Source organism: Corvus moneduloides, chromosome 6 (assembly GCF_009650955.1).
Source record: "Corvus moneduloides isolate bCorMon1 chromosome 6, bCorMon1.pri, whole genome shotgun sequence".
Taxonomy (NCBI): domain Eukaryota; kingdom Metazoa; phylum Chordata; class Aves; order Passeriformes; family Corvidae; genus Corvus; species Corvus moneduloides.
The window spans coordinates 10,890,006-10,902,534 of NC_045481.1; the positions used below are offsets into that span (position 1 = coordinate 10,890,006).

Sequence of the window (12,529 nt, forward strand, 5' to 3'; positions counted from 1 at the left end):
GAGATTTCCCAGATGAACTGGCAAAGGCCACGTTCAGGCTGAGAATCCCAGCAGGTTTCAGGCTTTGGGCTGTTACAAACCCAACAGCACTGACCTACGTCTCATGTCTACTATTAGCACTTAAATCCTTAAGTAACTGCATAGCTATGTAGGTCTGCTGAGCCACTTGGATTCGGTCCCATGGCTCTTTTTACCCTGTGGAAGTGCACAGATCGAGAGGCAGAGTTTTGTTAACTGGCAGACTGATACCTGCTTCGTGAGAACCAGTGTCGTTTTCCCTGAGCAGGCGAAACGCGTTACCACAGCATCCCTAAGCTGTGATTCACCCGGCTACGCCCGGCAGCGCGGCGGAATCCTGCCTGGCGAGCAGGGGAAGGGGAGCGGTGCCGCCCTCCCGCAGCCCCTCACCCCACCCGAGGGGATGGCAGCACCTGCACAGCTGCACCGGCACTCCCGCACAGCTGCACACCTAAACCTGCGCACACACACAGCCACACAGCTGCACACGTCCACCTGTACTCCTGCACACCTGCACCCCCGCACCCTCACACACACCTGCACCCCGCACCCTCACACACACACCTGCACCCTGCACTCACACACACCTCACCCCCGCACCCTCACACACACACCTGCACCCCCGCACCCTCACACACACACCTGCACCCCGCACCCTCACACACACCTGCACCCCCGCACCCTCACACACACCTGCACCCCGCACCCTCACACACACCTGCACCCCGCACCCTTCACACACACCTGTACCCTGCACTCACACACACCTCACCCCCGCACCCTCACACACACACCTGCACCCCCGCACCCTCACACACACACCTCACCCCCGCACCCTCACACACACCTGCACCCCGCACCTTCACACACACCTGCACCCTGCACTCACACACACACCTCACCCCCGCACCCTCACACACACCTGCACCCCCGCACCCTCACACACACACCTGCACCCCGCACCCTCACACACACCTGCACCCTGCACTCACACACACACACCTGCACCCCGCACCCTCACACACACCTGTACCCCGCACCCTCACACACACACCTGCACCCTGCACTCACACACACACACCTGCACCCCGCACCCTCACACACACACCTGCACCCCGCACCCTCACACACACACCTGCACCCTGCACTCACACACACACACCTGCACCCCGCACTCACACACACACACCTGCACCCCGCACCCTCACACACACACCTGCACCCCGCACCCTCACACACACCTGTACCCCGCACCCTCACACACACCTGCACCCCGCACCCTCACACACACACCTCACCCCCGCACCCTCACACACACACCTGCACCCCGCACCCTCACACACACCTGCACCCCGCACCCTCACACACACACCTGCACCCCGCGCTCACACACACACCTGCACGCGGCACTCTCGCACACACACCTGCACCCCGGCACTCTCGCACACCTGAGCACCTACACCCTCGCACACCTGAGCACCCGCACCCTCACACACACCTACACCCTGCACTCACACACACCTGCACCCCGCACTCTCACACACCTGAGCACCCGCACCCCTGCACTCCCGCACGCCGGCGCACCGGCCACGCAGCAGGGACGGGGGCTCGGAACGGGGGAGAGAGGTTGACCACCACCACCACCCCACACCCCGGCCCTGGGCCATTCCCGGCGGGGGGGGGGGGGGGGGGGGGGAGCACCCCGAGTGTTCCAGGCCCTTCCCTGCCGCTCCGCGGGGGCGGGGGCAGGATGAAGGAGGATTGGGGGGGGGACAAGGGACCCGGCCCCGCCCCCTTCTAGGACGTTCGGAGCGGCGCTCGGGAGCGGGTGACGTCACCCGCCACTCGCGCGACCGCCCCGGGCCCCGCCCATTCAGCGCCGCTTTGCGCGGCCAGCTACTGCGCATGCGCCCACCTCCTCCCTGCTTCCCCCCTCCCCTCGGATTCCCGGCCGAGCCAATCGCTGGGGGCGCAGGGGGGCGGGGTGGGAGGAGGGCGCGCGCTCTCGCCCATTCAGCCACCGCCCCGCGGCGCCTGTCGCGGACGGCTGCGATTGGCTGCGAGCGGCACGGCCCCTCCCCCCGGCCGGCTGGTTCCGCCCCCGCCTCTCGCTCCCCTCCCCGGGCCCCCCCGCGCCGGCGGTGAAGGTTCCCGATGGTTCTGGAAGGAGGCGGATCCTGCCGTATATAAACCGGGCGGGCGGCGGGGAGCGCGCACTACTGAGGGTATCGCAGAGCGTGAGGGTTGTGTTACAGCGTCAGCGAGGAGAGCAGCGCCCCTTCCCCTTGCCAAGGTGAGCGGCGGAGGCGGCAGTCGGCGCTTGCTAGGGCTGGATCGGTGTAGGGAGTGTTTTCTGACCGAATCTCGGGGCTCGGTCGTTGGGGGTGTGGGGCTGGTGTTAGAGATTGCGTGGGGGGTGGGGTGTGCTGTAGGAGCCGCGTGGCGCTGGTCGTGCTTCCGTCCGTGCTTCTTTAGATTTTGGGAAAGGTGGCTGGGGTTCGGAGGGTGGTCGGGTTCAAAGTCTGGGTATGGCTGAAAGGGGGGTTGTCGCTGATGCTTCTGAACTCGGTTTATTAAGTTTATGTTCCTTAAGAAAGGTGGCGGAAGGGGGGGAAACTGATGGGTAGTTCCTTGGGGGGGAAGGGGTCCGGTATCGTAGCGGAGCAGGGGGCGTAGGTGGCGGTCAGGGAAGGCTGTTCTTGTCCTGGGCTGCAGCGCCGCCTCCGCGTCCCAGGGTGGCCGGGAGGGCTGGGGGGGGGGGGTGACCCGAGCCCGCTTTGGTGCGGAGGGAGCGGGCGGCTGGAGGGATTCATTCTCAATGAATGGGTGCCTAGCCATGAGAGCGCAAGATGGAGGAGCGACGGTGGGGGAGCGCCGGGCCGGGAAAGCGGCGGGGGCGGGAGGGGAGGAAAGGAGCCTGGGAGCGGGAGAAAAGGAGCGGCGGTGATCGGGAGAAGAAATGGGTTGCAGAAAGAGGAGTACTGTGGGAGGAGGGAGAACGGGCTAGAGGGAAGCAGCGGAGCGCCGGGAGAGAAGGGAGTGAGGGGCAGAGGGGGAGAGAGCGGGGGCGGCAGGAAGGAAGGAACGGGAGAAAAGCGGAGTACAGGAGGGAAGGAAGGGGGGATGGGGAGAAAGAGCGGTGTGAAGGGGCAGGAGCGGGGCGAGGACGTGAGGCCAGGAGCGGGCTCGGGGGCTGCTGGCACCGCAGCGCTTTGGCGGGGTGAGGGGGGCGGCGCGCGCGCGGCGCGGGCGGGATGCGGGGGGCAGGGAAGGCTCTGGCAGTTTCTAGAACGTGTCGCGGTGCTGGCGGGCGCCGCTAGGGGGCGCTGCGGCGCCGCTCCCGCTCGGGGGCGCGGTCCTGGCGCGGGCGGGGGGAGCCGGGGCCGCCCCGCGGGTCCGGCCGCGCTCGGTGCCGCTGTCCTGCAGCGATCGAAGCGTGGCTGTGGTTGCGCAAATCTCTGTCGGGCGAAATCCGCCGCCCCTGAGGTTTGGCTCCCGCAGGGGAGGACCGTGGGCAGCAGGTTGCCGGTGAAGGACGAATATTTATCCACGTTAGTATTTGTCCAGAGAAATGAGTCCGGTTGAGCGGTGTTGGTACATAGGTGGGAGTTGTACATAGTGTTTGCTGCTGGAGGAGATAACTGTGAATGCAAAGTAATAGGTGGATGCTAATAAGAGAGAAATCACCCATATGAAGACTTCAGGTAGTTCTGTGGAGAGGGAAAATAAAGGTCTCATACCAATTCATAAATTAAGGAAGTTAGAGAGGAAAAGTCTTGTCTTACTCTAAGTGCTGCAAAGTAAAGTGAGCCTGTAGTTTGTCTTGTCATCTATTTTCTGCATTCCTTTAAATTTCTGAGGGGTTACTGGCTGGAAATAACATCTGGGAAGGGTTTTTTTTTATGTATGTGTTCCCCTGATGCTGAAGCCACGTGGTTGAAGTACTTGATCTCAGAGTGCCATTGTCACTGCATGAAAGAGGATATGTTAGCTAGGCTGTTCCAGATGGAATTTCAGCTCCTCCCTCTATCTTCACAGATGCCGGAAGCTGTGCAAACTCAGGACCAACCAATGGAGGAGGAGGTGGAGACCTTTGCCTTTCAAGCTGAGATTGCTCAGTTGATGTCTCTGATCATCAACACATTCTACTCCAATAAGGAAATCTTCCTCCGTGAGCTGATCTCCAATTCCTCAGATGTGAGTACCAGTGCTAGCCTGGTAAATTATGACAATTGCTGAAATTTCTAGGAATAGTCAGGGAATACTGAAACCTGTCTCTTCTTTTACAGGCTCTGGATAAGATAAGATATGAAAGCTTGACTGACCCAAGCAAGCTGGATTCTGGAAAAGAGCTGAAAATTAACCTGATTCCAAACAAGCATGATCGCACTCTAACCATTGTAGATACTGGCATTGGGATGACCAAAGCTGACCTGGTCAACAACCTTGGTACTATTGCCAAGTCTGGCACCAAGGCTTTCATGGAAGCCCTGCAGGCAGGGGCCGATATCTCCATGATTGGTCAGTTTGGTGTTGGCTTCTACTCTGCTTACCTGGTTGCTGAAAAAGTAACAGTGATCACCAAGCACAACGATGATGAGCAGTATGCTTGGGAGTCCTCAGCTGGAGGGTCCTTCACTGTCAGACTGGATAATGGTGAGTGTTCAGTGTTCTGGCTCAGTGATGCTTTTTAAATATGTTTGGCAGTGGCACATACTTTGTCTTGGAAAAGACACTAGATAAAAGGAATTAGTACAAATCATGTGTCACATCAGGCACAGGTCCAGGTTCATCCCTGGTCATTTAAGTTGGCATAATTTGAAATATACAGAATGGCCAGGTAAATGGTGTATTAAGACTTAAGCTTTCAAAGTTTGTGTGGAAAAATACTTGTAGGCTTCAACAACTGTGTATGCAGTCTAAAGACACTGAACAGTCTAGGAAACATTTCCTGAAACTTGTTTGAAATACATGTAGGGAAACTCGAGAAAGTGTAACCTAGGCTGTTTCTAGACCTAGGAGCTTCATTTACCTAGTGGCGAGAAAATTGCTGATAGAGCAGTGTCTTTTTAAAAATCAATCAAGGTTTGCTGTGCTGCAGCAAAGTAAAATGTGTAAACTCCATTCTAGGTGAACCTCTGGGCCGTGGAACAAAAGTCATCCTGCATCTTAAAGAAGATCAGACTGAATACCTGGAAGAGCGTCGAATCAAGGAAATTGTGAAGAAGCACTCTCAGTTCATCGGCTACCCAATCACGCTCTTTGTACGTACCTTACTTGAAATACTAAATGAGTATTGCTGCTTTCACACGTGAGTTTGTGTAAAAGGAGCAGTCAATTTTTATTTGGTTAGCGTCAATTCTTTCAGATGTTACATGGAGAAAGCTCTTGGGAAGTGCAGTTGTTACTCAAAATGGTATTTCACAGGACTAGGTTAAAAAAAACACAGGTGTTTCCCAAGCCAGTAGTGTCTGTATCCAAACTGTTGACTGCATCTGGGTGCATTATTATGAGCCATTCAGTGTAATGGCACTGAATGGTAAGAACTTGGCTCATAGCACACCAAAACAAAACACCACTTGTGTCAGCACCCAGAGTCCTTGGAGTGTAGGAGGGAAAGCTTGGCACCATGTTTGTGGAGTTTTCTGGCTTTGTGAGACTACAAGGGGTACCTTAGAACTGCAACTTTATAAACTTAGAGTTTTTGAAATTCAAGTACTGCTGTCTTTTTTGTAGGTGGAGAAGGAGCGTGATAAGGAGGTAAGTGATGATGAGGCTGAGGAAAAGGAAGAAGAAAAAGATGAGAAGGAGGAAAAGACAGAAGATAAACCAGAGATTGAAGATGTTGGTTCTGATGAAGAAGAAGAGAAGAAGGATGGAGATAAGAAGAAGAAAAAGAAGATTAAGGAGAAGTACATTGATCAGGAAGAGCTCAACAAGACCAAGCCCATTTGGACCAGGAACCCAGATGACATAACCAATGAGGAGTATGGAGAATTCTACAAGAGTCTGACTAATGACTGGGAAGACCACTTGGCTGTCAAAGTAAGTTTTTCTCTCGAGACACAATTATAGCTGTTGTATATGTGGACATTTAAACCATAGTACACAGCACTGAAGCTGGAAGCTTGCTAAACATGCTGCTGAACTCTGATCTGTTGTGCATTGGTGTTCATGATCTGAACTGAACCTGCAGTCGGGAGGTGCAGATGCCTTCCGAGTTCATAGTTTAGTTTTCATGTCTAAATTAAAAACTGGGTTAAAGATAAATTATGTTTGTAATTCTTAATTGAAAAGGTTTTATGCCTTTCATTGTCTGATAGCAGGAAGTGCAATAAGAATACATTTGCTTTCTAAATCTCAGTATGTTGTTTAAGGAACTGAATGTGGTCTGAATTGGTCTGCTGGCCTGAGTAACTGAACACTAATTCAATGTGTCTGTCTGAGGAAAGTGCTTATTCCTGACCAGTGTCTCAGCTGCTGTGTTAATTTGATCTCCAGTGGTCAGTTCGTGTATTGCATTTGAAGAGCTGTTAAGTAGTTACCACAGTGGGAAACCATGCAAATGGACTAAAACTATCATACTGCTTTCTCACAGCACTTCTCTGTGGAAGGGCAGCTGGAATTCAGGGCTCTCCTTTTTGTCCCACGGCGTGCACCCTTTGATCTGTTTGAAAACAGGAAGAAGAAGAACAATATCAAACTGTATGTGCGCAGAGTTTTCATCATGGACAACTGTGAGGAGCTGATCCCTGAATATCTGAGTGAGTATAATTTTGGGGTTAGTGTTCCCTAAAACGTTAGAGGAACTGCTTAGCTATTCTGTGGTTTCTTTTTGAATTTAAAGAAACTTGGAAGGGGGAGGATCTCAGTTCTAAATAGCTGATGAGGTATCTGAGCAGTTAGAAGTACTGCTCCGTTCATGTTTCCCAGAGTTCTGTAGAAACCAATTCATAATTTTTAATGGGCAGAGCTGCATGTAGGTAGAGTGACTGGTAATATTTATTGCTTGAGACTAAAAAAGGTAATTTTGTCACTCTCCAGATTTCATGAGAGGTGTGGTAGACTCTGAGGATTTACCTCTGAATATTTCTCGTGAGATGCTGCAGCAAAGCAAGATCCTGAAAGTGATCCGGAAGAACTTGGTGAAGAAGTGCTTGGAACTTTTCACTGAGCTGGCTGAAGACAAGGAGAACTACAAAAAGTTCTACGAGCAGTTCTCCAAGAACATCAAGGTTTGTTGCCTTTCTGCTGAACAGTGCTGATGTTTGCAGTTAGAGATTGTTGTTGTGCCTGAACTACTGAACTACCGCAGTTCAGTATTTAACTAAAGGAAGCACTTGCTGATTTTTCTTTCTCCTCCTGTAGCTTGGCATCCATGAGGATTCGCAGAACCGCAAGAAGCTCTCAGAGTTGCTGAGGTACTACACATCTGCATCTGGTGATGAAATGGTTTCTCTGAAGGATTACTGCACTCGGATGAAGGAAAACCAGAAACATGTCTACTACATTACTGGTGAGTTGGGAATTGAAATTCTGTAAATGCCTACACTCATAATGTAGGGTTACCTTCTGGGGGATTTATAAATGCTCTTAGAGGGTTCTCAGTTTCCCACTCCTGCCAAGCAAGGAACATTTTTTACCTGGGATTCCAGGAAATGCAAATTTGCTTCCAAATCAGTTCAGAGTATTAGATGCTGGAGTGTGAGTTCAAGCAGCTTGAGTGTCTTCAGGCTGTTGGTGCCCTTTATTTTTTTCCTGTGGTTGGGGCATGAAGCACCACAGATGTTGCAAAGGCTCTGCAGAACATGAGCAAGCTGCTGTTAGGGCTGAGGCTCATCTGTGGTGGTGGTGTTTTTTGCAGGTGAAACAAAGGATCAGGTGGCCAACTCTGCGTTTGTGGAGCGTCTTCGCAAACACGGGCTGGAAGTGATCTACATGATTGAGCCTATTGATGAATACTGTGTGCAGCAGCTGAAGGAATTTGAAGGCAAGACCCTGGTTTCTGTAACAAAGGAGGGTCTGGAGCTTCCAGAAGATGAGGAAGAGAAAAAGAAGCAGGAGGAGAAGAAGGCAAAGTTTGAAAATCTTTGCAAGATAATGAAAGATATCCTTGAGAAGAAAGTGGAAAAGGTAAAAGTGGTAATTTGTTTACCTAGGTAACAAGTTCTGTGATAAAAATGAATTCAGGGTAAATCAGTTGTACTTGCTGAAATGCTTAAATTGCAAACTTCTGCTTTTTTATTCCCTCTGCAGGTTGTGGTGTCCAATCGTTTAGTTACTTCCCCGTGCTGCATTGTGACAAGTACGTATGGCTGGACAGCCAACATGGAGAGGATCATGAAAGCGCAGGCATTAAGGGACAACTCCACAATGGGATATATGGCAGCAAAGAAACACCTGGAGATTAATCCTGATCATTCCATCATTGAAACACTGAGGCAGAAAGCAGAGGCTGATAAGAATGACAAGTCTGTGAAGGATCTTGTCATCTTGCTGTATGAGACAGCACTCCTGTCCTCTGGCTTCAGCTTAGAAGATCCTCAGACACATGCCAACCGCATTTACAGAATGATCAAACTTGGGCTGGGTAAGTTCCCAAATCTGTCCTGGCTCCAGTGAACTGGGGGTGTATTGTCTTGAGGTCACCTTGGTGTCCTGCTTGGTAGTGTGGAAAATGGACCCCTCAGGTGGCTGGAAGTGCTGTGGAGGTGAAAGGTTTGAGTTGTGCTGTTAGCATTAATGGTATGTGTGTTTCCTGTGCAGGCATTGATGAAGATGACACTGCTGCAGAAGAAGCCAGCCCAGCAGTCACTGAGGAGATGCCACCTCTTGAAGGAGATGATGACACATCACGCATGGAGGAGGTGGATTAAACCAGTTTACAGGAACTCATGAATGTTTCCTTGGCTAATACGAATAAGTTATATTTTGTATATTATGAATGTTACCTGCCAAAAAAAAAATCTTTGACACTTTGTCTGCATTCCCTCTTTATATTTATTTTCAAAGATGTTATACCTTTATTTTTGTTACATTGCTTTTTCAGCTGATGTGAGATACAAATGCCATTGAGGGAATATTTTCTTTAACACTGTACGACCCTAAACAGGCAAGTAAGGAGTAGTTATTTTTGTCTGTATTAGCTGGTTGCAGGTGGCAGGGTTTTTGACTTATTCTTAATTGCCAGAAATGCGGAAAGAAGTAATGAAGATGGGAAGACATCAGGGTGTTCCAAGTTTGTTTAGTGTTCCACAGCTCTTCAATTCTTATGTGTCTAACATACAGTACCTAGTAACTAGGTATCTAGGAGAGCTGAATCTCTTGGGGAAGCTTTAATCCTTCTGCTCCTAACAAGGTCTTGATGTTTAAAGTTGTTTTTTATACTGTTCAAGGATTCTGGATTGCACTCTACCATAGAATAGAATCCACTGTAAATCTCTATTGTGACTTATGCAACTCTGCATGTACAGTTCAAACCTAGAACTGTAAGAATAAAAGTGTTAAGAATTGAACTGTGTCACTGGACTTGTGTGTTCACACTGGAACAAAGCTGCTCTGCCCATGCCCATGTGAGTTGTGGCTCTGGATCCTGAGCATCCAGCTGCTGTCACATTACATGTATAATTAATAGGGTGTGCTTGGTGGTCCTACTACAAACCAGTGCCATGCCAGAGTAGGAGGGGTCTCTGAACAAGTGATTCACTCCAAGTTGGGTTTAGTGCACATTCGTGGTTCAACTGTTTCAAAGTCTGGGTGAATGCAGCTGCAATTCCACTCCCGGGTGCTGCAGGGAGGTGGATCAGGTGCTTTTGCCTGAGAAGTTTGTTACACATCACACAACCTGCCATGGAGCTGCTTGGTTGTGCTGCATTTTGTATTCCTTGGTGTTTGAGTAGCAAAAAGAATTCAAGCTGTGGACTTCTCTGTCCAGCAACTTGCCTTTGGTGCCTGTTGGGTGTCCTTTGACTTCAGGCAGGTTCTATTTGGTATTCATGATAGCTTGAGTTCAATGAACTGATCCAAGGGGGGGTGGTGGTAAGGACACATTCTGAGCACCTTGCCCTGCTGGTGTCCTGTGTCCATCTGTTCTGCTCCATGAACAGGAGCTCCCACTGTAAAATAATTCACATATACAATGATGCTGTGCTGGTGTTTGTTAATGTAGTGAGGTGAAAATATGGGAGTTTCTGGTCCTAACTGTATTTCACAGGTACCTAAAGTCAGTTTCCTGGAGCTAGTTCAAAGTAACTTGTATAAGTTGTGGCTTTGTAAGGAGATCTTTATGTCAAAGCAGCACTGGGGGGCGGGGGGGGGAGGGCAATCCCTGTTTTATGCATAGGATGGATAACACTGTGAGCTGAGGAGTTCACTGGCCTTGGGCCACTTGCTTCAAGCTGGTGTTCCTGCATGTCAGCTCACTAGACTGAGGTGATCACATGGTTGCAAATCTGAATTCTTTCTCCAAGAATGAAACTTGAGAAATAAGAGATGGGATATGAAAATCCACTTCAATTACTGTTCACACAATTGCTGAAGGCTGAATGTATGTAACAAGTGGGGCATTTGTCTTTACACACATCACATTCTGTGTCACAACATGAAACATTCAAAACCATTGCAAATTATCTCATGAAGTCTGCAGAAGAGACTGGTTCTTGCATGTCAGTGAAAGCATTATCAGAGCAAGGACAAAATGTTCTTGGAGAGTGAGGCAGGAGCTGTGGTTCCCCCACAGCCCTGCCTGGGGCCCGTGTGAGATGCGCTCCAACTCAAGTGTCCTTGTGCCTTGGCAGGAGCTGCTCACCCTGTTCTGCACAGAGCAGCCAGGGTGTGATATCTGTGTTCCATCACCATCCCTTGTAGTAGTGATGGATGTCCTGCTGCTGTAATAAACATGACATCAAACCAGCTGCTGGAAGGGAGTTACAGTTTCTAATGTGTGCACTAGTACTGACTTTCAGTTCGGTGTGAGTGATAGAAGCAATGATCAGGAGGAAAAGGCTTCCTTCTGTGATGCTCAATGTTGGAAGGTATCAAGAGAGCAGAGCTCAGCAAGCTTTCGGTTGCTACTTCAAGGCCTCTGTAAAAAATTCTGATTCAGTAGTATTGTATCAAGACTAAGGTAGATTTTAAGGTATGTGTGACTTGTGACTAAAGTCTATTACACAAGATCTTCCATAATGTGTAAAAAATAGCGAAAATACCTTCCAATTAGTAACACTGGGATTTAAAATTTACTGTGACAAAAAATGCTGAAGACTTTTCCACTTGGTCAGTGATGGCACAAGTCTTAACCTCTCTTGAAAACTAATTTATCTCTTAGAGAATAATTCAGGTGAAACTTGCAGGTTATCTGCAGTATTTCTTGCCCTGAGAACGTGTTGGGTGTTTTGAGTTGTTCCCTACATTACACTGAGCAGTCAGACCATAAGAAAGCCTGGACTCAAGGGAAATCAGAGCTTGCTGAGGCTGGCACAAGTTCTGTGCAGGGCCAGGAGTGACGAGGAGAGGCAGAGCACTGAGCAGTGGGAAATGATGGGAATGAACCCTGGAGCGAGCGTTGCTGCGCCCCTGTGACCCTCTGGCCACCTCCCCATTCACACTGCAGCCCCAGGGCTCAGTGGTGGCATCACCTGTGTGCTCTGGGAAGTGGACACCCAAGATCTCCTTTGGAATTCTGTTGTGTGACTAACTGCTGCCTGGCCCTGCCCAGAAGAGCACAGGGGGAGCCTTGAACTGTGCTCACCCTTGCAGCTGCCATTTCATCTGCACCGCCTGGCAGACCAATCCATGGAGCCTGGGGCCTTGTCGCTAACAGCTGCTGCCTGTGAAGCATCCATAGCTAATTTTGGGCAGGCTTTTGTGGGAGTAATGACTCCCAGCCATGTATTTGGGTGAAGCATGATGGTCATTTGTGCTCATTCAGCTCAGCTGGTGATGCAGGCAGCAGCTCCTTAGCTCCCACCTCGGTGGTGGGAGGTGCTATGGGGTAGTGAGTGAGATTTTTGGCTGCTGTGTTTTGAAAATGGTTGGAGATTCTGAAGAGAGGGAGTAATCATCAGATGGTTTTGGTCTGGGTAGGGGAGGTAAGGAGATGGAAAAGGAGGTGTCTGGGAAGAAAAGAGGTGTAAGTAATGGGGTCTAAGCTCAGCTGGAGGCAAAAGTGGGGTGAAGGTGTGGGAACTGCTCCTGGTACAGCTGCTGTCACTGTCACCTCCACTGGGACTTGTTCCTGGTGCCTTTTCACCAGCACTGCTGGCTTTAGAGTGAGATGTTTGTTTTGCTGAGGTTTTTATATAGTAGCAGGAAAGGGATAATGGGAAGAAAAGGAATTTGATTTGGAAGAAAGTAAAAGTAGTTCCTCATTTCCTATAAAAAGAACAAGAAGAAAGGGAATGGAGATGTGGCTTTTAAAGGATCAAATCAGATCTGCTTCTTTGTGAAAAACAGACCTGATTTATAGTTCTCCAGTAACTCTGAAAAAATACTATTCCTGGAACTTATAAAC

General features: G+C 50.1%; 1 protein-coding gene across 1 annotated transcript; it reads left to right on the plus strand.

Annotated features, from left to right (window-relative positions):
* Positions 1-2,115: 2,115 nt before the first annotated feature.
* Positions 2,116-9,533, plus strand: HSP90AA1 (heat shock protein 90 alpha family class A member 1). Its single transcript, XM_032111148.1, has 11 exons — positions 2,116-2,311; positions 4,057-4,215; positions 4,308-4,674; positions 5,149-5,282; positions 5,755-6,063; positions 6,617-6,782; positions 7,063-7,253; positions 7,387-7,534; positions 7,883-8,151; positions 8,275-8,608; positions 8,785-9,533. The coding sequence occupies exons 2-11, from the start codon at positions 4,057-4,059 to the stop codon at positions 8,892-8,894; spliced, it is 2,187 nt and encodes a 728-aa protein (XP_031967039.1). The 5' UTR covers positions 2,116-2,311; the 3' UTR covers positions 8,895-9,533.
* Positions 9,534-12,529: the final 2,996 nt, after the last annotated feature.

What these genes read in the sequence shown, in the direction of transcription:
- HSP90AA1 (XM_032111148.1), top strand. Translation starts at nt 4,057, where the DNA reads ATGCCGGAAGCTGTGCAAACTCAGGACCAACCAATGGAGGAGGAGGTG. An exon ending in TGATCTCCAATTCCTCAGAT is followed by an intron (nt 4,216 to 4,307) that starts GTGAGTACCAGT and finishes CTTCTTTTACAG; the next exon opens with GCTCTGGATAAGATAAGATA. An exon ending in GCTGATCCCTGAATATCTGA is followed by an intron (nt 6,783 to 7,062) that starts GTGAGTATAATT and finishes GTCACTCTCCAG; the next exon opens with ATTTCATGAGAGGTGTGGTA.